This window comes from Lampetra fluviatilis, chromosome 1 (genome assembly GCF_964198595.1).
Source record: "Lampetra fluviatilis chromosome 1, kcLamFluv1.1, whole genome shotgun sequence".
Taxonomy (NCBI): Eukaryota; Metazoa; Chordata; class Hyperoartia; order Petromyzontiformes; family Petromyzontidae; genus Lampetra; species Lampetra fluviatilis.
The window spans coordinates 1,926,495-1,951,938 of NC_136275.1; the positions used below are offsets into that span (position 1 = coordinate 1,926,495).

The following is a 25,444-nucleotide window of genomic DNA, read 5'->3' on the forward strand; positions in this document are numbered from 1 at the left end:
TGAATTGGGCCCACAAATTTGCGCACACTCGCACGCAAAATACAACGATCATCCTGTAGGGCCTTAACAGGCTGTTGGGGCAAGTGTCTACTGGCGAGCACCTATGAAGGCCGGCACGGCACAGGAGGGGGTGGGTGGCCAGCACCACCTTTCTCTCCCGAGTAGCAGTGTTAACACACCGCACCAGGTACTCATTTGCGGCTAAGTCGACCTAGGTGAGGCCCAGGACCGGTTTAAATAATCGTCACGAGTGTTGACCGTGAGCGGGAGTCAAACTGGGGTCCCCGGGTTCGTAGTGCAGCTCGCTAACCGCTACACTTCTGCTATCGCCACATGCACGCATATTCACTGACCCACACATACACAAGTTACACAGTGCAATGACTCATTCCAATCACTGGCACAACAGTCACACATTTCAACATTTTTGGGATTTAAAATTGATTCCTCTAAACAGCGTATACATTATCAGCATTCTATGATTCCATAATAAAATTACCGAGCAGAAAATCTAGACATGGAATGATTACAAAGGTACACAGCAGTACTTTAAAAATCATTTACAATTATCGTATATAAAACATGGCACATTTAATTGCAAGTATTTACCGTGTAAAATATAACAGTGTCTTGTTAAATCGTTGTTCAAGGTTCAGTCGTCCGGTAGCGATATTACTCTACTGCCCATCCACTGCCAATTCTATTTAATGTCCGTGGCAGTACTATACATGTTTGCTCGTATTGAATGCATTTATTTTAAACCGATTTGTCCACCTGATCGGCAATCGCTTCAAGTGGATTAACTCCAGCTACTCGTCTTCTTAGGTTTTTTCGGTAAAGTCACGTAGAAAGTAAAATAAAATAAAAAACAAAAATCACGACGTTTCGGAGGCAACACAAGTCTCCGTCATCAGGTGGGACCGTCACAGCCAGATTAGCTGTATCAAGTGTACAGCTAATCTGGCTGTGACGGTCCCACCTGATGACGGAGACTTGTGTTGCCTCCGAAACGTCGTGATTTTTGTTTTTTATTTTATTTTACTTTCTACGTGACTTTACCGAAAAAACCTAAGAAGATGATTCCTTGCAGTCACGAAAGCTTCAAATCTAGAATCCAGCTACTCGACTTTGCCACCGCTGGAGTAGGACCTCGATTCACTCAATTGTCTCCACGGCAGGATCCGGTTCCGCCAACGATGGCACATGCTTCTCCCTGGCATGTACCTTGATTGGCTGGCGCCCACTGCACTGATAAACTCACTACCCTTGGCAAGCAAAGACAAAGATCCCCCGTATTGCCTTAACATACTGTTGGGGCAAGCGCTGTTAGCGAGCACCTATGAAGGCCGGCACGGCGCACGAAGGGGCTTGGTGGACAGGACCGCGCCCGGCCGCCTTTGTCTCCCCAGTGGCGATGTTTACACATCGCGTCGGGTGCTCATTTGATAACGAGTCGACCTAGAGGAGGCGCACGACCGGTTCGGATGTTGGTTGAATCGAACTTGCGTCGCTGGGTTCGTAGGGCGGCGTGCTCACCGCTGCGCTACCGTCCCTTGGCACACACCCACTCCTCCAAGTGCCATTGGTTTGGGCCGACACGGTCATCATCAAAGTCTCCTGCAACTCGTGAAGCCAATAAGGCAAACAATCACAGAGAGGTAGTGCCAAACCGATGATAAAAAAAAACAGAGGAACATTTCATCTTTTTTCTGTTTCCATAATACTGTATTCTTATACAAAAGTAGCTCTGGATTTGTACATTTTGTACAGTGCAGTAGAAAACAATCGGGCGTGGCGGGGAGCGGACGGGGAAGTCGGGGCTACGCCACCGGCTCCCGCGGCACTCCCTGCGTGCCGGCCTTGGTGAGGAGCTCCTTCTTCTCGTCCGTGCTGCCCAGCGAGTTCCGACTGCTCGGCCCCTCCAGGTAAAGCGAGGCATACACCGGGTTCATGAAGTTCGTTGTCTGCGGACAACGGCACACCGACGTCAGGGTGAACGTGAAGAACATTCGGGAATTGAAACATAATTCATCAACGTCTGCCCAACGGCGCCGTTTCTGGACTGAGATCGCCGCAAGATGTGTGCTGTTGGTGCGACCGTACTGTGGTGTGACCCACGCCAACGCCAAATCCTACAACTGCCGCAGAGTCAACACGTGACCTCTTGAAGTCTCATCTCTTGGGGTCATCCCCCTTGGTCACCGACCTCTGGGTGCTCAATCCGATGTCCGCGTCATTATTGATTAATCTTGTTCGTGTGTCCCTCCTCTCTTAAATTTTCTTCCTGATAGCACTTTGACCACACTCCCGCGACATTCCATTACATCGCCACTACGACTGCTCATCGCTATTCCTTCGGTAGTTCTCTCGTAGCGGTACCGCTGCTTCTGATCACGCAGACAGCTCCCGCAGAGAGCCCCGCCGGCCGGGCCCGAGCGATCCACGCGCGCCGAGCGAGAGTCGGAAACGACTGTCGAGTGGGCGACGTCACCGCTGACCTTGCTGGGGTCGAGGGTGAAGTTGGTGTTGAGCAGTTCCCCGACGTCCTCCTCCTCCGCCTCCGCCTCGCCCTCGTACATGTTGTACGTGGGGTTCCCGATCTCCAGGCTCATGGTGCCGTTGGTCATGCGGCGGTGCTGGAAGGCCTTGGCGCTGTGCCGGGAGCAACGCAGCGCGACCCCGGGTCACACGCCGTGACCATTTCACGTGTGGTCAACTGTTGGCCTCATTTAAACGACCACTTGTATGGACACACGGACAGCACAAACCAGAACCTGCACGAAAGGGTTGAAGGTGCACAGTCGTGGCTGCAACCTGAGAGAGAACATTAAATTGACGAGTGCCTCGGCATTTACTAGAGGCCCCAGCGGGCTGATTTGGAGGCCTTAGAGGAGTGCTGTGTGGAATCGAGGTGTATCCTGGGCCTGGTTTTTCACTATGTGGATATGACCACAGCCATTCTGTCCCAAGGCCCTTTGGAGAGTAACACTAAGTTTCGGTCAGGAACATGGAGCGCCACTCGGTGTTACACGCAATGGGTTAAGGGAGACTGAGGGAGAAATGGACTAGATATGAGGATAGTGGATGTGACCAGAGGAGAGGCACGGAATATCATTACGTGGATAGAAATAAAATCTGACCAGCCGACCCCCCTGCAATACCGAAACTCGTGGCTTAGAAGAATATTGAGCTCCACTCACCGCTTCCCTCGCCTTCTGTAGCAGAGGAACGCCAGGACAGCCACGAGCACCAGTATGAGCAGCACCACGGACACGGCCACGGGCAGGGTTTCTGCATTCGCCATTGACACAGACACGCGACGAAAAGGATTTACGTGGTCCTGAAAGGCGGCATCAATCAGCCCTCCCCACAACCGCACGCCGCACCGCCCCCCACCGGCAACACATGGGTTGAGCGTGTGACCAGATGTCAAAAAGGTTTTGCGGCATTGCCACGGCATGTGGACTCGACTTCCATCATTGCTGCTCGGATATGGAATGGGTGGGTGCGGCGGTGGCGGTTCAGTTTCAGTTTCAGTTTTCAGCTTCATTAATTAGATAAAACCCTGTGAGCAATGCGGCTCTAGACTCGGGTGCAACCGCAACAAAACAAAAACATGAACAAGAAACATCTTAAAGTGACTACACGCAACAGAAAAATCCTGGAAAAAAACAGCAAAGCCTTCCAGAAAAAAACACCGCATTTCAACGCTGCGTGCAAAAATCCCAGTGGGATGCAAGTCAAACCACAACAACCATAAGACAATGTAGATTAAAGTTATCAGGCCAACTCTGTACTACAACAAACAAACATGGCCAGATCAAACCGTCCTCAAAATCCACAAAATAAAGCCACACAAACAATGTAACAGCGACTGTGCGGTGAGATGCTGAGACACCGAGATGGGTGGCGCTGGGCGGCACTCACTGCTGCTCTCTTTGCCCGTGGACCTGCCGAGGGCGCTCCGCTCGCACTGGACACCCTCCCAGTTGACCTGGCACCTGGTGGGGCAAAGAGCAGCACGTGCTGACATGTCGGGGAATGCGCAGCGCCACCGTCTACTCTGGTTACGCGAGCCCACGGATAACTGAGACGACGCACGGCCCGATCAAGCATGGCCAGCGGTGGGGAGAAATAGATTCATCGCGATGATGAACGTAGCGTAGTCAGTTGTGTTACATATAACACAGGTGTCAGTGGAGAGGGTGGGGGGGTGTGTGGGTGGAGGGGGAGGGGGGTGTGTGGGTGGAGGGGGGTGGGGGTGTGTGGGTGGAGGGGATGGGGGGGTGTGGGTTGAGGGTGTGAGGGGTGTGTGGGTGGAGGGGGTGGGGGGTGTGTGGGTGGAGGGGGTGGGGGGTGTGTGGGTGGAGGGGATGGGGGGGGTGTGGGTGGAGGGTGTGGGGGGTGTGTGGGTGGAGGGGATGGGGGGGGTGTGGGTGGAGGGGGTGGGGTGTGTGTGGGTGGAGGGGATGGGGGGGGTGTGGGTGGAGGGGGTGGGGGGGTGTGGGTGGAGGGGGTGGGGTGTGTGTGGGTGGAGGGGGTGGGGGGTGTGTGGGTGGAGGGGGTGGGGGGTGTGTGGGTGGAGGGGATGGGGGGTGTGTGGGTGGAGGGGATGGGGGGGGTGTGGGTGGAGGGGGTGGCAGGTGTGTGGGTGGAGGGTGTGGGGGGTGTGTGGGTGGAGGGGGTGGGGGGTGTGTGGGTGGAGGGGGTGGGGGGTGTGTGGGTGGAGGGTGTGGGGGGGTGTGGGTGCAGGATGTGGGGGTGTGTGGGTGGAGGGTGTGGGGGGTGTGTGGGTGGAGGGTGTGGGGGGTGTGTGGGTGGAGGGTGTGGGGGGTGTGTGGGTTGAGGGTGTGGGGGGGTGTGGGTGCAGGATGTGGGGGTGTGTGGGTGGAGGGTGTGGGGGGTGTGTGGGTGGAGGGTGTGGGGGGGTGTGGGTGCAGGATGTGGGGGTGTGTGGGTGGAGGGTGTGGGGGGTGTGTGGGTGGAGGGTGTGTGTGGGTGGAGGGTGTGTGGGTGTGTGGGTGGAGGGGGTGTGGGGGTGTGTGGGTGGAGGGGGTGGGGGGTGTGTGGGTGGAGGGTGTGGGGGTGTGTGGGTGCAGGGTGTGGGGGGGTGTGGGTGGAGGGTGTGAGGGGTGTGTGGGTGGAGGGTGTGTGGGTGGAGGGGGTGGGGGGTGTGTGGATGGAGGGGGTGGGGGGTGTGTGGGTGGAGGGGGTGGGGGGTGTGTGGGTGGAGGCACACAGCAGGGCTGGGTATCAGGGTCAGAGCGGTCGGGGCGCTCTCCGCAGCACGAGGCACTCACCTGCACATTGGCTCATCACTGGACTTGAGCTCGCAGAAGCCGCCGTTCTGGCAGTAGAAGTCGCAGGGGTTCACTTTCTCGTCGCAGCGGGGGCCTTTGAAACCCGCATCGCATCTGCCGTTACAGAAAGGTAGATTTTCAATTGGAAGCAAATGTGGCATCGAGGTGTATCTCCTTCAGTGAGCTCGAAAGGTCAAATGTTTTTTCACATTCAAAATAGAAATGGGGCTCCTGACATATGTTACATTTTCCCAAGAAACTTTCACGATGCTAAACTAATCTACAACTACTTTTTACTTGACAGGTGAGGCCCACTGAGCTATGTAGCTCTTTTTCAGAAGCGACCTGCCCACAAACGATAGCTCAACGAAGTGGCTCATCATGCCGAAATGTATAGTAGTCAAATATTCTAAACGCGTGATGGTGATTCTAAATGTGGAGGGCAAAACTGGAGGACCCGGAGAAAAATCCACGCGAACACGGTGAGAGAGAGCATGAAAACTCCAAATATACAGCAGGCCTCAGGGTCGGGATCGGACCTACGACCTCCTGCATGCCAGACGAGGTAGTTAACATCTCACCACCGTGGCGCCCACTGATACATAATATAACTGGCTATGTTGAAACAAAGTCAGGATTGTTTTGTGTCACTGTGACTTGTGCATCTTCACGAATAAGTCTGGATTAATTGTATATACCATAAAAAAAATATATTAAAATAACCTAACAATTTAAACTTTGCAAGCAACTTCTCAATTTGGCTACTGTACCACGCTGAGTATTGTGCCATAGTCAAGGCAGCCCTTGTATCTGTTTCACATCAACTCGCAAGCCACCCACCCCACCCACCCACACCAGGGGTGAGGCACAAGGCGACCACGTGTCTCACATGCATGTCCGGCTCTTGCTTTCAGGATCCATGGAGCAATGGCCATTGTAGTTGCAGAACTTCGGACAGCTGATGCAGTCCAGTCCGGTGCAGCTGAACAACAAATGAGACGAGTCAACGTTTCCAATAACAATCATCCGTCACGTGATTCGCAAAGTTTCCCCCTCGGGACAGAGCCCGGCTCGTAAGACGATCGCGGCCACCCCTTCAAAAGCCACGCTCTGTGAACCGAGTCGCGTCTGGGAGCGTTCCCGCGAACGCTCAAGGTCACGCGCGTGGTGCGTCGCGCCCCACGCGTTCCCTTGACCTCCACAGCCCAGTGTCTCGACGTGCGTGGGAGAGGTGGGGTGGGGGAGAGATGTAGTGGGGGGGGGGGGGGTGCCAGGGTGCTTACTCGCAGAACGCCTCGCCCGTGCGCTCGTCGACCTTGCACTGCTCACGCTGGCAGTGGACGCACGCCCCGATGTCCTCGCAGCGCTCGCCCGTCGCGTAGGAGGGACACTCGCACGCCGGCCTGCCGCCCCTGTGGACGCACTTGCCGCCGTGCAGGCAGAAGCCGTCGCACACGGCTGCCCGGGTGCGTTGCGGCGGGGCGGGGGGGGGGGGAGCGGTCGTGAGTGGGTAGGGAAGGGGTGGTTTCGGCACGCGGCAATGAAGAGACACATTGAAGGGTGTCGCCGCGGCCGCCACCGGCACGGCTGTTGGCGGCGCACTGACGAGGGAGGGGAGCGGCGACGCGGCGGGCAGCGGCGACACGATTTGCGCTCACGGTCGATAACGATTGTTTGAACCGGTCCTGGGCCTCCCCTAGGTCGACTCGGTCTCAATTGAGCACCTGGTGAGGTTGCGTCAACATCGCCACTTGGGAGACAAAGGCGGCCGGGCGTGATTCACTCGTGTGCCGTACCGGCCTTCATAGGTGCTCGATAACAGCACTTGCCCCGATAGTCTGTTAAGGCTATACGAGGGATCTTTGTCATTATTGACGTGGTTGTGGAAGGTGCGCCTGAGGTTGCGTTGCCACACTTGCGTTGGCGGCACAAGACTTTGACGTGGTGTCCTCGTGGTGAAGGGAAACTCTTAAGATGCGTGTGTATGTCTACTGTTATTATTATTAGCATTACATTTGTTAAGCCAGAAAAGTCTCCAAAGTGTCTTTTATGAGGATTCTACCAAGTTTATTTTGTGGTGGGGCGGGGGACAATTGCTGTGAGTTTACCATTCAAATAATTTGTGTAAAAAATAAAATCTAATTTGGCAAACTTCATAACCTCGGCACACAATGGTCAACTCGTCTTCGAATAATATAGCTGGCGCGTATCTTATCGGTTATGGGTAACACGCGCTCACAGTATTAACCAGCGCGGCCTGCCAAAATTGAACCGCGAACCTCTGCAACGAGCGGCGAACGTGCAACTGCTGGTGCCAAGTCGCCGCCCCTGCGTGTCTGCTTGCTTACAAACAGGAGGTGCGCGCACACTCACTGGCCTGGCACTTCTCTCCCGTGTAGGGAGCCGGGCAGCCGCACGTGGGCTGGTTCCCCAGGTTCACGCTGCACGAGCCGCCGTTCAGGCAGTAGCCCTCGCACACTTTCCGCTCGCACTGCGTGCCCGTGAATCCATTCACGCAGCGGCACGTTGGCACTCCTGTAAGAGACGAATCGCGCTCGTGAGCACACACACACACACACGCGCGCGTGCACGCACGCGAGCCGTGCATTTGCTTGAAGCCACGTCGTGGTCACTTTGGCACACGGGATAAACCTGGGAGCAGCATCGAGATGCGTGCCAGTGAAAGTCTCATTACGCTGTGCCATCGAGCATTTTATGCGACGCCTGCTCTGGCCTTGGAACACTTGTCGGCAGAGTCCGTCAACACATTTCGCACGGAGTGCTCGTCTTTTTTAGACTGGACCCTGGGGCAAGGTGAACGAGACTCTCGTGAGATGAGCCGTGACAGATGCCCGTGGATAAGGATTGCGCCGGAGCCAATCAGCCACTGCTCGTCAAGAGTGTCCACTTGCTCAAATCTCTCAGGGTAATCCTCCTCATTGCTTTTTGTGGCCCCGAGCCGGGAGTGAAGACTTCGCATTACTGTGGCAGGCGGATAGACCCTCCACGTCACCGCACCACACTGGACGCACGTGTGTGCGACGTGCATTCACAAGGGCGTCAAGGAGCATGAGTCATCGCGCGAACTTCTCACGGCGGTTTTTGGCTGGCCATCGAACAAAGACGGCGGTCACCGCATCGCGCGCTTTCGGATGCGTTTCTGCGGCCGTCTGGAACGCTCTTCCTTTCGATAGTAAGAAGCCACCGGAGCTATCCACTTTCCAATGTAGATTGAAAACTCATTTCATTAAAACTGCTTTTTGTGTGAAGTTTGTTGTCCTTCACCTGCACCTCCGATTAAAACGGTTGGCTACGTACGGTGCGAAAGAAGTTCTACATATCTACATACTCATGCGGCCAACGCCACACCTGGCCACCTTTGTCTCCCTGCTGCTGATGTGCACACACTCGTTCAAGGTCGAGTCAACGACCACAAAGATCTCCTGCATTGTGCACATGGACTTGGTGCAAGGCACTGTTAGCGAACACCTATTGAAACCTATTGAAACCTCTTCTTGGTTCTTTCGGCAAAGTCACGTAGAAGGGAAATAATAAACTAATACAAATAAAACATAATAAAATAAAATTCTCACGACGTTTTCGGTGTTGTGGCCGAAACGTTGTGAGAATCATTTTATTATGTTTTATTTTTATTATTTTATTATTTCCCTTCTACGTGACTTTACCGAAAGAACCAAGAAGATGAATCCCTGCAGTCACGAAAGCTTTAAATCAAAACTATTGAAACCTATCGAAACCTATTGAAACCAGCTGAGTGCACGAGGAGATGGTGAGGCGGGAACCACGCCTTCCTGCTTCTGTCTCCTCAGTGCTGACACTTACACATCGTGCCAGTTACTCATTTAAGGCGAAGCTGACCCCGGGGAGGGCCACTCACCACTGATGTCATCCATGGCCGGGAATGGAACTCAAGCTGTAGAGTTCAGAGCACAGTGCGCTAATCACTAGGCCACCGATCCCTGATCGCACGCAACGACCGCAGCCGCCCTTCACCACGATGTGGCGATGACATCACTGCGACGCTTGTGGCAGGCTAGGTGCTCCTTGAGGCCACCTCAAGTGCCGGAGGCTCGCTGGTAGGAAGTCGCAGAAACCAACCGAGGTTCCACCGATCGGCTGAGATGACTGGCAAATGCACCACCTGCGTTCCCGACTGTGCCAACTCACTGCGTTTTAGCCGCCCGGCGATTTGCTCATTGTTGTGGGCGTCGCACCTCTGCCCTATGCTGTTGCTGGTTGCCGACTGCCTACAACTGCCCGCACGCACGCACGCACGCACGCACACGTGTGCACCTGAAAGGGAGGCCGTGCAGGTGCCGCCGTTGCGGCAGTACTCCGTGCACTGGTCGTTATCGCAGCGCTCCCCCGTGAACTGCGCCTGGCACTTGCACTTCTCCTGCCGGCGCTCGTTGAGGAAGCAGCTCCCGCCGTTGGCGCACAGCAGGGTGCACTGGCCCTGGATTGGTGCTGCCAAGGGGGCAAGGGAGAGACGCACACTCCGTAAAGTTCATGACCCGCTTGCCATGCTACCCCGCCACGCATCCGCACATCAATAGCGGGCTTCAATATTTGTAGTTTCGAGAGAAAAAAATGCGCGTTGGTATGAAACCATGAAAAAAACAATCCGGTGGGTATTATCTCTGCGTGGTGCCACGAGGCTGCTGTGATCCAGCGCTTGAGGGCGCAGTGGGTGGATTGTCACAAAGAACATCATGCATGAGACTCGCGACCCACTGGGGTGGAGAGGTGGCAACAACATCCCGCCGGCTACGGTGAGTTTCCGCTTATCGAGAGCATGTGCGTGGCCTTCCTGTTTCTGCCGTGGGTTCGCGCCACGGTGGCGGACCGGTAGCGGCGGTTGAGCGTGTTGGCGCGTGTTGGCACATGTTGGCGTGTGTTGGCGCGTGTTGGCACGTGTTGCCGCGTGTTGGCGCATGTTGCCGCGTGTTGGCGCGTGTTGCCGCGTGTTGGCGCGTGTTAAAGCGTGTTGGCGCATGTTGCCGCGTGTTGGCGCGTGTTGCCACGTGTTGCCGCGTATTGGCGCATGTTGCCGCATGTTGGCGCATGTTGCCGCGTGTTGCCGCGTGTTGCCGCGTGTTGGCGCGTGTTGGCCCACGCGGTGGGCACTCACAGTCCGAGTCCGCTGGCGTGGTGGGCGTGGGCATCTTTACGCAGGTGCCGTTCACGAGCGAGCGTCCGTTGGGGCAGCTGCAGGTGGCCCCATTGGGGTTGAGCAGGCAGAGCCGCTCGCACTTCTTCCTCTCGCACGGGTTCGCCACTGCCGATGCAAGTGCAGCAGAGAAACGTGCGTGACTCCGTGCCAAGCCGCAGCATCTCGAAATGAACGTTGACGACGGGGCGGTGCTCATCTCGGTTGGTGGGCCTGAGCCGGCGGTCGGAATTAAATATTCTGACAGCTGGCGCCAGGCTCTCTCAACAATGACCCCAATGCCTTCCCACAGGGTGGTACTCATTGATCCTGGAATAGCGACGGTCCAAGTTGACCCCCAGATTAAGGAATTTGAACTCGCCAATTATGAGTCGAGCATGAGAATAGGGTTTTCCCCTTAATTCTGGCACTCAAAGCGAAGGTCCAGCCATTTCTGATGAGATAAGCAAGAGATAATTGTATCCCATTGGACCTGGTTGCAGGTTTAAGATCATCGGTTGCTTGATATGATGGCTGTGACCTAATCTGCACGTCCTGCAATCGTGCCAGACCGCGGCTGCGAGCATGCAAGGTATGTGTTTGCGAGTGTGCAACTGCACGGTGGCGATCGTGGGTGCGGTGGTTGTGGTCCGGGGAGCAGTCGGGTGGCGGTTAAGCGCGCTGCGCTATGAACTCGACGACCCGAGTTCGATTTCACGGCCAACACCGGTAACGATTATCTGAACCAGTCCTGGGCCTCCCCCTAAGTCGAATCAACATCAATTGAGTACCAGGTGCGGTGTGTATACATCGCCACTGGGGAGACAAAGGCAACCGGGTGTGGTGCTGGCCACCCACCCCCTCGTGTGCCGTGCCGGCCTTCGTAGGTGCTCGCTAACAGCACTTGCCCCAACAGTCTGTTAAGGCTACACGGGGGGATCTTTGTCTTTGGCGGTCGTGGGGTCGTAAAGCTGAGCACGCGTCTCACCCTCTGGCTGCTTGAGCGGGTGGAAGACGAGCGCGTGGGTGGCGTGGCTCAGGCCCATCGTCAGGAACTCCACCGTGCCGTTCCCGAACTTGTGCACGCGGAAGACGCGGCTGTTGGTGAACGTCACGCCGTAGATGTGGTCCTCGAACACGTCGATGGCGAACGGGTGCAGGAGCCCTGCGTCACATTCGCCACGGATCTCTTGGCCGCCCAACGCATCTCCGACGTCCCCGGAGCACAAGACAACGTTCCGTATCGACGACACATTTTCTATGTTTACGTGATATAACCCCCCCCACCCCAACCCCCCTTTATTACGAATAACATTGCTCGCGAAAGCCAACGCGTTGAACAGACGTGGGCGCATCCGTTTCGCGGCGCTCGGTCACCTTGCTTGATGCTCACGGCCACCACGCGGTCGGTGCCGTCCAGTCGGATGCTGCTGATGACGGAGAGCTTCGTGTCCGCCCAGTAGAGGCGCTGGTTCATGTAGTCGACGGCCAGTCCTGTGCGCATGGAGAGGAGGTGGGGACAAAGAGCGCACGCGTCTGGCTCCTGCCGCCAGTATTTCGGCAACGGCTACGAACGTTTGTCATTTGAGTTTGTTTACTATGACAGAGGGCAGCGTAGCAAAACTGACTGTTGTAATGGATTGCGCTTCGTGTCCTCGACAACCTGCGCAAGACCGGCATGGTGCAGCATGGCTAAGTTACCTTCACCGTGACCCGCGCCGCACGGAGGGATAAACAAAAAGTGCTGCTGGAACGCGATGACGCGAAAGATTTTTGGATCGAGCACTTTTTGTTAGGATTTTATTTTTACGACCTCAAATGGTGCTCCTCTCCTCATGTGAAGACGACCTCCTAAACTCGTGACTCATCTCTCAAGGGCCCCAACGCCTGCCAGCAGCACGCAAGTTTTTTTCCCGAGGGGAGGCTTGGGGGGGGGGGGCAGGCATGTAGATCACAGAGCGCACGAGCACAGCGCTGCTCCGCGAACATTTATAGCGCAATGTTGCCGAGACGCAAACCTGCAACCCCCCCCCCCCACTAGCACCTGCTCGTCGCACGGAACGCTCGCACGACCGCCACTTCGACGTTCGCGGAAGCTCGAGGTGTCAACCGCCCCCGCCCCCTCCCCCCCCGCGTGTGCCGCTGTTGCGCGCCGTCGGCGAGCCCGGCTCCTCACCCGTTGGCCACTGCACTCGGTCCTCCACGAAGTTGCGCCGTCGTGTGCCGTCCATGGAGGCCTGCTCGATTTTGGCGTTGTTCCCCCAGTCCGACCAGTACATCTTCCTGCCATCGGCAAAAACAGCGCGTTTTTAGCGTTGCTGCTTTTCTAAATCTTTGTTTACTTTGTTGTCCTTCCCCCGCACCTCCGATTAGCACGTACGGTGCGAAAGAAGTACAATATGCATACATAAATCATGTAAATGACATTGAATTATTACAGGCGCCTGCAAAGAAACTATACCATCCACGAATAAGACTGTGACGAGTGTCCACTAAGTGCATGCGTGTGGGTGGGCAGGTGCCTATTTCTGCACGCTTCTCTCTGCATTGTGAACGTGTACGTCTGCGTTTAGTCTGTTTGCTTGTGCCTGTGAGGTTGCGTGTGTTTTATGCTCTTAATTGTGCATGCTTGCGTGTGTGTCCGCTCGCTTGTGTCGGCACGAATGTCTGCGCGAGCGTACTCGTCCGCCTGCGTGTATATGTATGCACATATGTTGAACATCTTTCGTACAGTACGTAGCCAGCCGTGCTAATCGAAGGTGCGGGGGAAGGAATACAAACTAAACACAACAGTTACGCGCGCGTGCGGGCTCGCGTTTGCGTACGCCTGCGTGTGTGCGTGCGTGCGCTCGCCTCGCCGGGCGCGTTCGTGTCGTGTGCGCGCACGCATCGTGGTGCGCGTGCGTGCGTGCGAGCGAGCGAGCGACTCTCCTACCCGCGCACGGGGTCGAGCGCGATGGCATGCGGATCGTCGATCATGCCGGAGACGAGCGTCTTGCGGTTCTGCCCGCTCAGCTGCGCCACCTCGACGACGTCCCGCCCCGAGTCCGTCCAGTACAGGTTCCCCGCCACCCAGTCGACGGCCACGCCGCTCGGAGTCCTCAACCCCGGGATCTGCGCCACACGTGGTGGAGGGTGCGCGAGAGTCTGTCCGAGTGTCTCGCTACCCACGTGGGGTTGGGATGGCGCACGTCTCTCGAGTGGCCGACCTGGGCCAGCGGTGAAAATTACACGTTTCCTGAAGCAGCGGCCAGTATTTGTCCACCACGTAAGGTACATCATCAAAGGATCCCAGACGCCTGTAGTGGTGATCTTTCGTAAAGCCTCACCACATTAGCTGCCGCCTGCCGGGATTGAACTACGGAGACCCCGAGATTGCCGAGAGACAATCATTCGCCGTCCGGCCACGTAAGACGGAGAGCTGGGGACACTGGGCATTGCTGGCCTCCAACTGCGACAGCTGCGTGTCACGGCAGGCCATGCGAGGGAGCCCAGACGGCGATTGGCCGGCCTCGGCACACCGAATCGAGATGCGCACGGCCTTCTCTGCTGCGGGGTCATGGTCTGTTGCGAGTGACCGCCTGGGGTGGCAGGCACCGTGACCCTTTGTCCGTCAAGCGCAAGGGCAGCAGTAGCAGTGGGAGCGGTCGCATGGCTCAGCGGCAGCACGTTCGACGCTTGGTACCGAACTTCGTGGGCTGACCTGGTTAATACTTCTCGTGTATTAACCACAAAAGATGCGACGGGTGCTTCACGGTGGATGTTAAAGATGCCGTGATGCCATTCGACGAAGAGGGGGGCGGCCATTGTGTGCGGACGTCGTGGTCCAAATTTAATAAATCATTCGCAAACCACTTAATTTGATAACTCGTAGCGAATGAAGCCTCCTAACTGCTTAAACTTAGCGGGGCCCCTTCCTGACAAAGAGTCTCTAGACTCAGCGAGGCTCTTCTGCGAACAACAACAATAACAACAACAGTCTGTTAGCACCGACGGCCCCGACCGCACGTGCCTCGAGCCTCACGACGGCGGCCGTGTCGTCCCGCACGGAGCGAGGCCGGCCCGCGTCGGGGCGCAGCTCCATCGAGGAGATGCTGCCCAGGTGCCAGTTGGTCCAGAAGAGGCGGGCAGTGCGCACGTGCACGCCCATGGAGTGGACGCGCACCGAGTCGTCGCCCAGCAGCACCTGGGTGTAGCGCGCGTGGGCTCGCTGCGGCGACAGGCCGCGGACCTGGTTGTTGTCGGCCACGTAGACCATCGTGCGTTCCGAGTCTCCGAGACGTACACGGCGGCGGCGGAGGAGGGAGACGCACAGGTGTTAACGAGGCGCTTAAGGACGACGCGACGATTCAACGGCTAAACTCCATTCTTTACCGGAGATCTGTGAAGGAGAGCTTCACAGCTCACTATGGATAAACATTCTGATTCTTACAGTCACGGTACGGGCAATTCATCGATTATAAATTTGACTGGTGTGAAGGGTAGAGGGGCATCCCTGCAAGTGCTTGCTCAAGCCATTGCTGGCGCATGGGCATTCCACTGGAGCGACAATCTAACAGAGACCCTCCATTGAGTATTTGGCCCAACCCGTCCACACTGGCCAGATGTCTTGGCGAGGAGCGACAGATAAGCTGTATGTAATTGGTTCAGGGAAACCTTGCACTCACTTGAAGTGCTGCATGCACTACAAAGCCAAATCATAATAATAATCGATTGTTGAATTGAATGATCACCCTAAATCATGACAATTCAGAGAATTGTGGTGATTGCAAGCACGTGCCAAAATCTCGGCACTCAGGGGGAGTAGGGTTTTTTTTCTATCATGGTCAAAAGAATACATATTTGAAAGTGCCCTAGCAACCTCCATGATTACAGAAAACTACACTTTTTTTACACTCTGGGAAACGTCGCATTACACGGAGCTGTTTCATTGAATTAAAAGCGTGGCACATTTTAAACGCAGCCAGGGATCAAATCATGAATCGTCACCAATCCTGAACCGATACAAAAACCAGTTGCACCACGGGAGCTTGTTTTTTTGTTACAGCTTCGAGCCCCAAATCAGACCCCCGAGGGGAGTTTCTCCGAACCCCCCGGAGATCATCATCATCATCGCATTGTCATCGCATCATCAACACGTCATCACCATCATTGCGTCATCACCATCATCGCGTCATCATCATCAATGCGTCATCATCATCGCATCATCAACGCGTCATCATCGCGTCATCATCGCATCATCATCATCGCGTCATCATCATTGCGTCATCAACGCGTCATCAACATCATCGCGTCATCATCATTGCGTCATCATCACACCGCCGCATCGCATCGGTCGATGCACGACGGGGGCGCCACAGAGACGAGAGCTCGGCTCGGGGTGGGGGAGGAACCCAGGAGGTCCATTTTTTTTTGAGTGAGCGTGGCGAGCGCCGCTTCATACCATTGGCTTTGCAGCTGTGGTGGTGGACCTTGACGAAGTTTTCAGCGCAGCTGCACACGTGCGAGCCTTTGGTGTTGTTGCAGACTTGCGAGCAGGTGCCAAAGTGCAGGCATTCGTCGACGTCTGCGTGGAGGCAACGCGAGACCGGGGGGGGGGGGGGCGGGGGGAGGCGCGGCGACGAGTGCCGTGGTCACGTGATGCCGTCACGGTAACGCCGGACCTGACGTTAAAGTAACGATCGTCGCCGTTTTTGCCCTCGAGGAGAAGCGTCGGCCGAAGTGCGCGTCAGCGGCTGTGGGTACGTCACTCCACCTCGGAATCCCTTCGCGGCGTCTCGTTTCCCAAGCCCTCATTACTTTGCTCAATTCACAAAACGTGTCAAAGTTCACATGCCCCATTTAACATTGCTGCTTGGTGCTGGAAGCTTGATGTTTTTGGGTCTTTGGGCCTGTGCTTTGTAACTGTATCCAGAAAGTTACGCCCTGAAAAATATGATGATTCACCAATTCATTTCTAAAATGTTGGTTTGCGGCAGTGTGTCTTCAATAGCTTGGAAATTATTAAGTACAGTGATTTATACACAGCAGCATACGATATTTATTAATTCTTCAATATGTTATTACTATATTCAAGACAAATAAGACAAACTTATAACACACAACACACACAACTTAACGAAAAACATTAAAATCAAACCCGATGATTCCTCTTTGAAATTCAATGAGGACCCATCATTGAGAGCTTGTGGGCCACGTGGCAAAGCAGTGGTGGTGAGGTGATTAGGAGCACGAGGAGTATGAGGCGAGTCACCTTCGCATGAGGAGGTGCTCGCATTCCACTGGAAGCCCGGCCGGCAGCTGCAGTAGTAACCCTGGAGGGTGTCGTGGCAGGACGCCTCGAAGCCGCACGCATTGCTCAGACACTCGTTCACCCTCGGGTCTGTCGGGCGAAGGGGGGGGGGGAAGAGTCATCTTCTTGGTTCTTTCGGTAAAGTCACGTAGAATGGAAACAATAAAATAATAAATAAAAAACATGACAAAATAATTATTTATATTTTTATTATGTTTTATTTTAATAATACAAATAAAACATAATAAAATTATTATGTTTTATTTTTATAATGTTTAATTTTTATTATTTTATTTTTTCCATTCTACGTGACTTTACCGAAAGAACCAAGAAGATGAATCCCTGCAGTCACGAAAGCTTTAAATCGAAAGGGGGGGGGGGGGGGAGTTCACGCGGTTGGACCACGTCCACGACGGCACGGACAGCCGCAGCGCGCGAACGCCATTTCCTTTAAGACGAATGCATGGACAACGACTCGCGCCTTCCCGTCTTGTCTCTCTCGCGCGCACACGTGCGCACGCTGGCGGCTCCGATGCGCACCTCCTCCGCAGGCCACCTCGTCGGAGCCTCCGTCCCCGCAGTCGTCGTGGTGGTTGCAGAGCAGACGGACGTCAATGCACTTCCTCTCCAGGCTGTCGCACTTGAACTCCTCGGCCGTGCAGGCCCGAGCTCCGTGGGCTGGCTCGTCTGCGGCCGGCGGACGTCGCAAAAACCACGCAGAGTCTCAAAACAAACCGAGTCTAGTACCAAGCGAGAGCATCACGTGATCGACGACAGTGAGTTCATAATATATGGTTTTTGGGTCAGATCGCGTTATTTAGAAATGTGTCGTAACCCTCCACCACCCGACACGGCCAAACAGTAAAAAATGTGTCACGTTTTTCAAAGGACAAAATAATTCACTTCTTTAGCCCACCGGTGTGTTGAAGAGAGAATCAACAGCATTTTAAAATTTGAGTAGTACGACGTTTCGCTGATAATTACAATCAGCTTCATCGGGCAAGAATGGTGAAGCTCTCCTGTTGCTTCCGGTCTTAAATAGAGCAGCAGCAGGGTGACGTCATCGGTTGCAATGTTCGGTGATCGCCGGGAAAGCCCGGGTATATCGCCGGTCGGTGACGTCGTCGTGCTCGGGCGCCATAGCCGGCGGTCATGGCCATCGCGGTTTCTTACCACAGTGCTCCTCGTCAGAGTGGTCCCCGCAGTTGTTGATGCCGTCACAGACCCGGTCAAGGCTCACACAGACCCTGTCGTTGCGGCAACGAAACTGCCTCCTGGGAGGGCACTGGAACGCTCCTGGCACGGACACAGAGGGAAGAAGCTGGCTGCTCTGGACAAGCGTCGTCGCCACGAACATGAAAGCCAGCGAGTTTCCTGGCAGGCATCCGCGAACATCCTAAGTAACAACTTGTGGCACAATGGTGCCCGGACAAAGCCAACAAGATTTGGGAATTGACCGGAATGTACGATTGCTGCGGCGACACTGGATTGACCAACGTCGTTTAGCACTTGCTGCGACCGGCGATGACCCTTTGAATCCGCGTGAGCAGGGCAAAAGCGGCCCCACACTTTTTTTTACGGCTTACACGAGAGCCAGGGCAGGCGGGCGTGGGGCGCGCCGAAGGACTCACTGCAGTGGTCGGCATCCTCGTCCGAATTGTCGCCGCAATCGTCTTCCCCGTCGCACCTCCACGAGAGCGGCTTGCACAGCGTGCTGTTGCACTGGAACTCGTCCTTGGGGCACAGGCGCACGGCTGCTGGCGCCAGGGCCGGGGGTGGGGGGGAGGGGATGAGGGGATGCAGCGCCAGCGCATTAGCAACGATGCGTCCCCCATGCTTAGCACCCGGAGCACCCCGCACGCTGTTGGGGAGTAATTTATTTCTGGGTGTAAGCTATCTTTCCACAGGAAGGAACTGGCCATCCCAAGATGAGTGAGCGGAGTATGCATGTAGAAATTATTTCGCACAATACGTAGTCGACCGTGCTGAACGGAAGTGCGGGGGAAGGAGTGATAGTGCAGCGGTCAGCGCGCTGGGCCGGCGTGACCTGAGTTTGATTCCCAAGCGTGCACCCACCGGATCCGCAGTTTGCCTCGTCGCTGCGATCCAAGCAGTCCGCGTCGTTGTCACAGCGCCAGCGCTGGGGGATGCAGTGCCCGTTCTGGCACTGGAATTGGCCTTGCTCACAGTGGAGCGAACAATCCTTCTGCACGGGGGGGCGGCGCGGGGGGGGGGGGGGGTGGCAAGGTGGTGCAGCGTGAACACCCGTCTCTCAAGCGAGCGGTGGGCCCTGTCCGTGGGGAGTTTGGATGTCCTCCCGCCGTTCCGCATTGGGTTTACTCCAGGTGCTCCCAGCCACCGCTTGCCATTGGTGTTGGCCAAAGACCCCAACGTGGGAACCTCCCGGAATAAAAAAAATAGTCTTTGGAATCGGCGTGGCTTCCTGGGTGGGTAAGTGAATAATAATGTGAATAATAATCATCGTCATTAATATTACGCGCAGGAGCTCGCCGCAACCAACACAAAGCAACACACGGAACCGTCATCTCATGGCTGAATCTAGCCGGGTGACATCTCATGGCCAGGAGGTTACGAGGATCGTGCACATCATGAAATGTGTGCGGGTCGACTGCCCCGACCTCTAAAGCGGTGGACGACACCCGGCAAGGGGTACAGCTTGCACTCTGCACCAAGCTCTTGGGATTTGTAAATATGTCGAGAGAATTACGAAGAAATATTATTTTAAATAAAATTAACACATAGGCTTTAGCGACCGATATTATCAATAATAAATATTTTTTTGGGTTAGATCGCATAAATATAAACTCTTAAAAATCATCCCAAGAACAAAACCATCAGCCCAAAAAGGACACCGGGAAAATGTTGCATTCTGGCCAAATGAATGAATGAAGATGGCGCTCACATATATGGAGTCATTGGGAAAACACGTGGTGACACGAGGCATTACGATTCCACCAACATTTCTCCACTGTTGGTGAATCTAGCCAGGTGACACAGTAGCAATGTGCATGAGCCATCATTTCAAGAAATGCGAACTGAAATCCCGGTGATGGAGAAACTTTGAATTAACGCTCCTCTGTGGTTGACAAAAATAGTATCGCTCTGTGTCAAGTCAACATGTATGTACGTATGTTGAACTTCTTTCGCCCCATACGTCGCCAACCATGCTAATCAGAGGTGTGGATGATGGTGGTGGTCGTGATGATGATTGTAATGATGATGGTGATGATGGCGGTGATGGTGGTAGTGATGTTGGTGGGGAGCGGTAGTGTAGCGGTTAGCGCGCTACGCTACAAACTTGGCGACCCGGGTTCGATTCCCGCTCACGGCTAACACCAGCGACGATTATTTGAACCGGTCCTGGGCCTCCACTAGGCCGCTCAGCCTCAAATGAGTACCTGGTGCGATGTGTAAACATCGCCACTGGGGAGACAAAGGCGGCCGGGCGTGGTGTTGGCCACCCACCCCCTCGTGTGCCGTGCCTGCCTTCGTAGGTGCTCGCTAACAGCACTTGCCCCAACAGTCGATTAAGATGGATCTTCTGTGTTTGGCAGTGATGGTGATGGTGCTGATGGTGACGACGACGGCGGCGGCAGCGGTGATGGAGGATGTACAAGAGGTGCTGCAACAAGGTGGAAGCGCTCACCTCGTCAGAGCCGTCCATGCAGTCGCGGTCACCGTCGCACCTCCAGCGCCCAGCAATGCAGCGTCCATTGGCGCAAGCGAACTCGCTCTCCGAGCAGGGCCGGGCCGCTAGGACACAGCGGACACACGCGGCCGTCACGCCCAGCCACACACACACACACACGCGCACACGCACACATACAAAGACAAAGATCCCCCGTGTAGCCTTAACAGACTGTAGGGGCAAGTGCTGTTAGCGAGCACCTATGAAGGCCGGAACGGTACATGAAGGGGTGGGTGGCCAGCACCACGCCCGACCGCCTTTGTCTCCCCAGTGGCGATGTTTACACACCGCACCAGGTACTCACTTAAGGCTGAGTCGACCTAGGGGAGGCCCAGGACCGGTTCAGATAATCGTGACTGGTGTTAGCCGTGAGCGGGAATCGAACCTGGGTTGCCAGGTTCATAGCGCAGCGCGCTAACCGCTACACTACCGCTCCCCGTTCACACACTACCGCTCCCCATTCACACACACGCACACACACGCGCACACAGGCACACACGCACACGCACGCACAAAGACAAGAATACCCCCGTATGTAGCCTCTCACAAACTGTTGCATAAAGTACGGCCAGCTGTGTTCGTCACCCCAGCGGCGATGTTTCCACACCACGCCAGGTACTCATTTGAGGCTGAGTCGACCTAGGGGCGGCTCAGGACCGGTTCACATAATCACCACTGGTGTTGGCCGTGAGCGGGAATCGAACTCGGGTCGCCGGATTCGTTGCGCAGCGCGCTAATGACTGCACCGCCGCTCCGCACAGACATACACACACATTCATTTGACACACACACACAAACCCAACCATCACAGAGACACCCGACTATGATATGCTCGTGCATTCACACAAGCACAGCCAGCACGAGTGCTCAGACATCCAATCAACAAACACACCCAGCTGTCGCACAGAAACTCAACCATTGTCAAGGCACACACACACACACAAACAATCAATGCACACACACACACATACACACATGCCCAGCTGTCAGATGCAACGTTAACCATTACATTACTATCTTTTTTATTTTATCAGATAAGGCCCACTGAGCTATATAGCTCGTTTTCAGAAGTGACCTGGCCACAGATGATAGGTCACCAAAGTGGCTTGCAATGTGGTAATACATAGCAGCCAAACACTCTGAATGCACATTATTTCTAAATGTGGAGGGGAAAACTGGACGATACAGAGAAAAATCGATGCCACCACGGGGAGAACATGCAAACTCCAAATATACAGCAGCAGGCGTCAGGGTCGGGATCGAACCCACGACCTCCTGTATACCAGGCGAGGTAGTTAACATCTCCTAGCCACCGTGATGATGAGAAGAGAGACACACAAACTCCAAATATACAGCAGCAGGCGTCAGGGGTTGGTGATCGAACCCACGACCTCCTGTATACCAGGCGAGGTAGTTAACATCTCCTAGCCACCGTGATGATGATAAGAGAGAGACACACAAACTCCAAATATACAGCAGCAGGCGTCAGGGGTTGGTGATCGAACCCACGACCTCCTGCACACCAGGCGAGGTAGTTAACATCTCGCCAAAGACAACAGCCAAAGGCCCCTTGAACGGTGCACGAGGAGGTGATGTGACCGGCACAATGCCCAGCCTCCCCACTGATGAAACGATGCCAGCTACTCTTCAAAGCTGAGTTGACCTCGGGGAAGTCCAGAACCAATTACTGTCATGAGTCGCCATTAATGTTAGCCAAGGCTGGTCCCATCGGGTTCGCGGTGCGGTGTTCCAATCACTCTGCCACCACCCCCCCCCCCAAACCATCCATACGCGCACACATTCAACTATCTCACACACAATATATACTTCTTGTTTATAAAACCACACCAGCACCGCCATCTGTTTGTAAACCATAGCCAATGCAGTCCCATTAAATTAATTAGAATTTGTCACACACACACACAAAACCCACGGCCTGCTGCCCTCACCGCTTGCTCAGACCTGGGAACCATCTCATCAACAAATTAAAAAGCTGGAACAATGCTGCAGTGGCTCATTAGAGCCTCGTCTAAAAGTATCTGCATGACGGGACCATTAACACTGCTGTCCGACTGCCAACGCGCGGAGAGGCCTCCTTGCGCTTGTGGGAAGTACGGCGAAATGGTGGACAGCGTGGTGACGAGTTGAAACCCCAGCAGGAAACTCCTGCCGAGCCTTCAACAGAGCTCCCTGCTGAGCCGTCGACAGGGCTCCCCCGGGTTTGAGTCAGCCGGAGGTGGCAGGAGAGAGGCGACGCCGTACGTACTGCATCCCTCCTCGTCGGAGTTGTCTCCGCAGTCGTTGTCGTAGTCGCAGTGCCACCGCCCGGGGATGCAGCGGTTGTTCTTGCAGCGGAACTGGTAAGGCTCGCACGTCTTGTCCTCTGCGAAGTCGAGCGAAAGCAAAACTCCGGTCGGAATGACTCACGGCCCAGATGCAACGGCCGAATCGCCGTCGCAAGATATGTAAATGATCAGCGGGCGCCGGAAGTTGGCGACCGTTTGGGACGGAGCACGGATTTTGCCGTGCGGCAGTGTCCACGGCCCTCTGGTTAGCACGCTTGGCTACTCACAGTGCAAAGGAAGTTCAAGTTCGAAGGGGTTCAAAGTTCAACAGAGGGAGCCGCTCACCGCACTCGTCCCTGGGCTCATCGGAGCCGTCCCCACAGTCGTCGTCCCCGTCGCACTTCCACCGGTCGGGGATGCAGCGGCCCGTACCCTTGCAGCGGAACTCATCGCCGCCGCACATCGTCTGGGCTGTGGGGCACAGTGCGCGGGGTGGTGGTACAGGGCGTGTTAGGCGGTGGTGCCGGACACGCGAGGTGTTAGCGATGCAGGGGTGCATGTCACGCGTGGCCGAGTGAGTAGGGAGGGGGGGCGTCAGCGGGAATGAATGGGCGAGGCACTCTGGGAGTGGTGGTGCGGCGCGTGCTGTGCGGGATACGGAGGGCGACGGCGCAGGATGAATGTTACATGGTGCAGGGAGTGTAGGCAGGGTGATGTGGGGTCACTGGCAATGAATGGCTGGGGGTCTGTGGTGGTGGTGGTGGAATGAGCTTGTTCGTGTGCGGGGTGCGCTCACTGCAGTTGGCCGGCTCGTCGGAGCCGTCCCCGCAGTCGTCGTCGCGGTCGCAGACCCAGACGCGCGGGACGCAGCGCCGGCTCGTGAGGCACTGGAAGTGGCTCGGAGCGCACGTTGTCACCGCTGCGGCCGCACGCACACACGCACGCACAAACACACGCACACACGCACGCACGCACGCACACACACGCGCACGCACACACGCGCACACACGCACACACGCACGCACAAAGATCCACCGAATAGCCTCTAACAGATTGCTGGGGCGAGTGCTGTTAGCCAGCACGGCACCGAACACCCGGTGGCAGGTGGCCAACATCTCCCCAGCGGTCATATTTACACACCCGCACCAGGTACTAAATTTGAGGATGAGTCGACCTAGGGGAGACCTATGACTGGTTCAGACAATCGTCACTGGTGTTGGCCGTGAGCGGGAATCGAACCCGGGTTGGCGGGTTCACAGGGCAGCGCGCTAACCGCTACACTGCACGCACACGAATTCACAGCTGACTGGTCGCAGCCACTGGGTCTGCCCACGGTGAAGTACTGGATGAGGGGGGGGAGGGTGCAGGAAAGAAGCCGCGGAGGTGAGGGCAAAGAGCGCGGTCTCGGCGAGAGCGGCGGAGAAAAGCGGCGGTAACGCACGGCAGCCCTTCTCGTCCTCGCCGTCGCCACAGTTGTCGTGGCTGTTGCAGCGCAGGATGCCCGGGATACAGCGGTTCGTGGCGTGGCACTTGAACTGGCCGAGCAGGCACACGTGGATGTCTGCACACACACACGCACGCACGTCGATGCACACGTGGGAACGTCGTCGTCGTCGTCGTCGTCACTATCATTACAGAGACGTGTGTGTAAGAGTTGCTGTTAATGTTCATTACATACGTTCTGTATTTTATAAACTTTACTTTCAGCATATCGCGACATCATTACAATTTACAGCAATTAAATTTTTCTGGGGGCACTAGGCTCTTCAAGTGAAGTTCTGCTTCATTATTGCTGCGGCTTACCGATGCGTCGTGAGGATGTCACCTTGGTCTGTTCATTACATTTTAAAACTGAGAGCCAGTTTTAATGTCCGCGCATTTTGCCAAAATTTTAAGTGGACTGCATTTGGACACGGTTCAACACGCTATGGCGCACTGGAGACGGGGCTGTGGATCGTGCGAAGGTTGTGATGTGTCTACAATCTCCCGTACTGGAGGATTGAAAAGTGGCCTTCGTACACACGTGTTTATTTTTCTTGCGTGCGTTATTTTTTTCTTCAAATGCATCTCCTTACCTCCCACAGATTAAAATAAAAACAATAGTAATTGCCGACTTGACCCAAGTATCCCGAGGTGGGATACTTACCTCCATGTCTTTAAACTTGTTGAGGACTTTCTTCTTGATAAAAAAATATATATATTATCATCATCATCATCATCGTCGTGATTATAAATTAAATAAGCTGCAGCGCTCACCACAGTTGTGCTCATCAGAGTTGTCCCCGCAGTCGTTGTCGCCGTCGCAGATGAACGCAGGGTTCGTGCAGACGCTGTTCTTGCACTGAAACTGGCCAGGGCGGCACTTGAACTTCGCTGGAAACACAACAAGGGGGCCCGTCGGGCCGCGAACACCCACGAGCAACAACATCGTCAGCCGCCGCCTTGCCCTCCTCCCGCTTGGCCGGCCGAAGTCTAACAGTGAGCAACAGCGGCCGTGGCTCGCTGGGACTGCCAACGGGCACATAGCGTGGACTGTCTGAGCTGCACACTTCCCTTCGTTGCGTTCCCCTGCCGTTTCACATTTTAAATGCTGATTGAACGATTTCTAACGGCCGATGATGCATCAACTACATTGTCAGACATACATCATCATCATCACCCTCCTAATCTCTATGAAAGTCGCGTTTT

General features: G+C 55.2%; 1 protein-coding gene across 1 annotated transcript in view; it reads right to left on the reverse strand.

Moving 5' to 3' along the window:
* Nucleotides 1-1,010: 1,010 nt before the first annotated feature.
* The window catches only part of LOC144950339 (prolow-density lipoprotein receptor-related protein 1-like), a 274,971-nt gene continuing 250,537 nt past the window's right edge, over nt 1,011-25,444 (reverse strand). The window contains exons 68-94 of the mRNA XM_078880487.1: nt 25,013-25,129; nt 24,198-24,317; nt 23,553-23,675; nt 23,102-23,227; nt 22,738-22,854; nt 20,430-20,536; nt 18,839-18,968; nt 18,394-18,516; nt 17,936-18,058; nt 17,303-17,449; nt 16,724-16,852; nt 15,914-16,036; nt 14,483-14,742; nt 13,406-13,584; nt 12,647-12,753; nt 11,848-11,964; nt 11,459-11,635; nt 10,453-10,599; nt 9,615-9,788; nt 7,674-7,835; nt 6,584-6,758; nt 6,190-6,282; nt 5,301-5,414; nt 3,928-4,001; nt 3,201-3,291; nt 2,499-2,652; nt 1,011-1,964 (exon numbers count right to left, since the gene is read on the reverse strand). Of these exons, the coding sequence (XP_078736613.1) occupies nt 1,821-1,964; nt 2,499-2,652; nt 3,201-3,291; nt 3,928-4,001; nt 5,301-5,414; nt 6,190-6,282; nt 6,584-6,758; nt 7,674-7,835; nt 9,615-9,788; nt 10,453-10,599; nt 11,459-11,635; nt 11,848-11,964; nt 12,647-12,753; nt 13,406-13,584; nt 14,483-14,742; nt 15,914-16,036; nt 16,724-16,852; nt 17,303-17,449; nt 17,936-18,058; nt 18,394-18,516; nt 18,839-18,968; nt 20,430-20,536; nt 22,738-22,854; nt 23,102-23,227; nt 23,553-23,675; nt 24,198-24,317; nt 25,013-25,129 (3,653 nt within the window). The 3' untranslated portion in view covers nt 1,011-1,820. The remainder of the gene's footprint in view (nt 1,965-2,498; nt 2,653-3,200; nt 3,292-3,927; nt 4,002-5,300; nt 5,415-6,189; nt 6,283-6,583; nt 6,759-7,673; nt 7,836-9,614; nt 9,789-10,452; nt 10,600-11,458; nt 11,636-11,847; nt 11,965-12,646; nt 12,754-13,405; nt 13,585-14,482; nt 14,743-15,913; nt 16,037-16,723; nt 16,853-17,302; nt 17,450-17,935; nt 18,059-18,393; nt 18,517-18,838; nt 18,969-20,429; nt 20,537-22,737; nt 22,855-23,101; nt 23,228-23,552; nt 23,676-24,197; nt 24,318-25,012; nt 25,130-25,444) is intronic.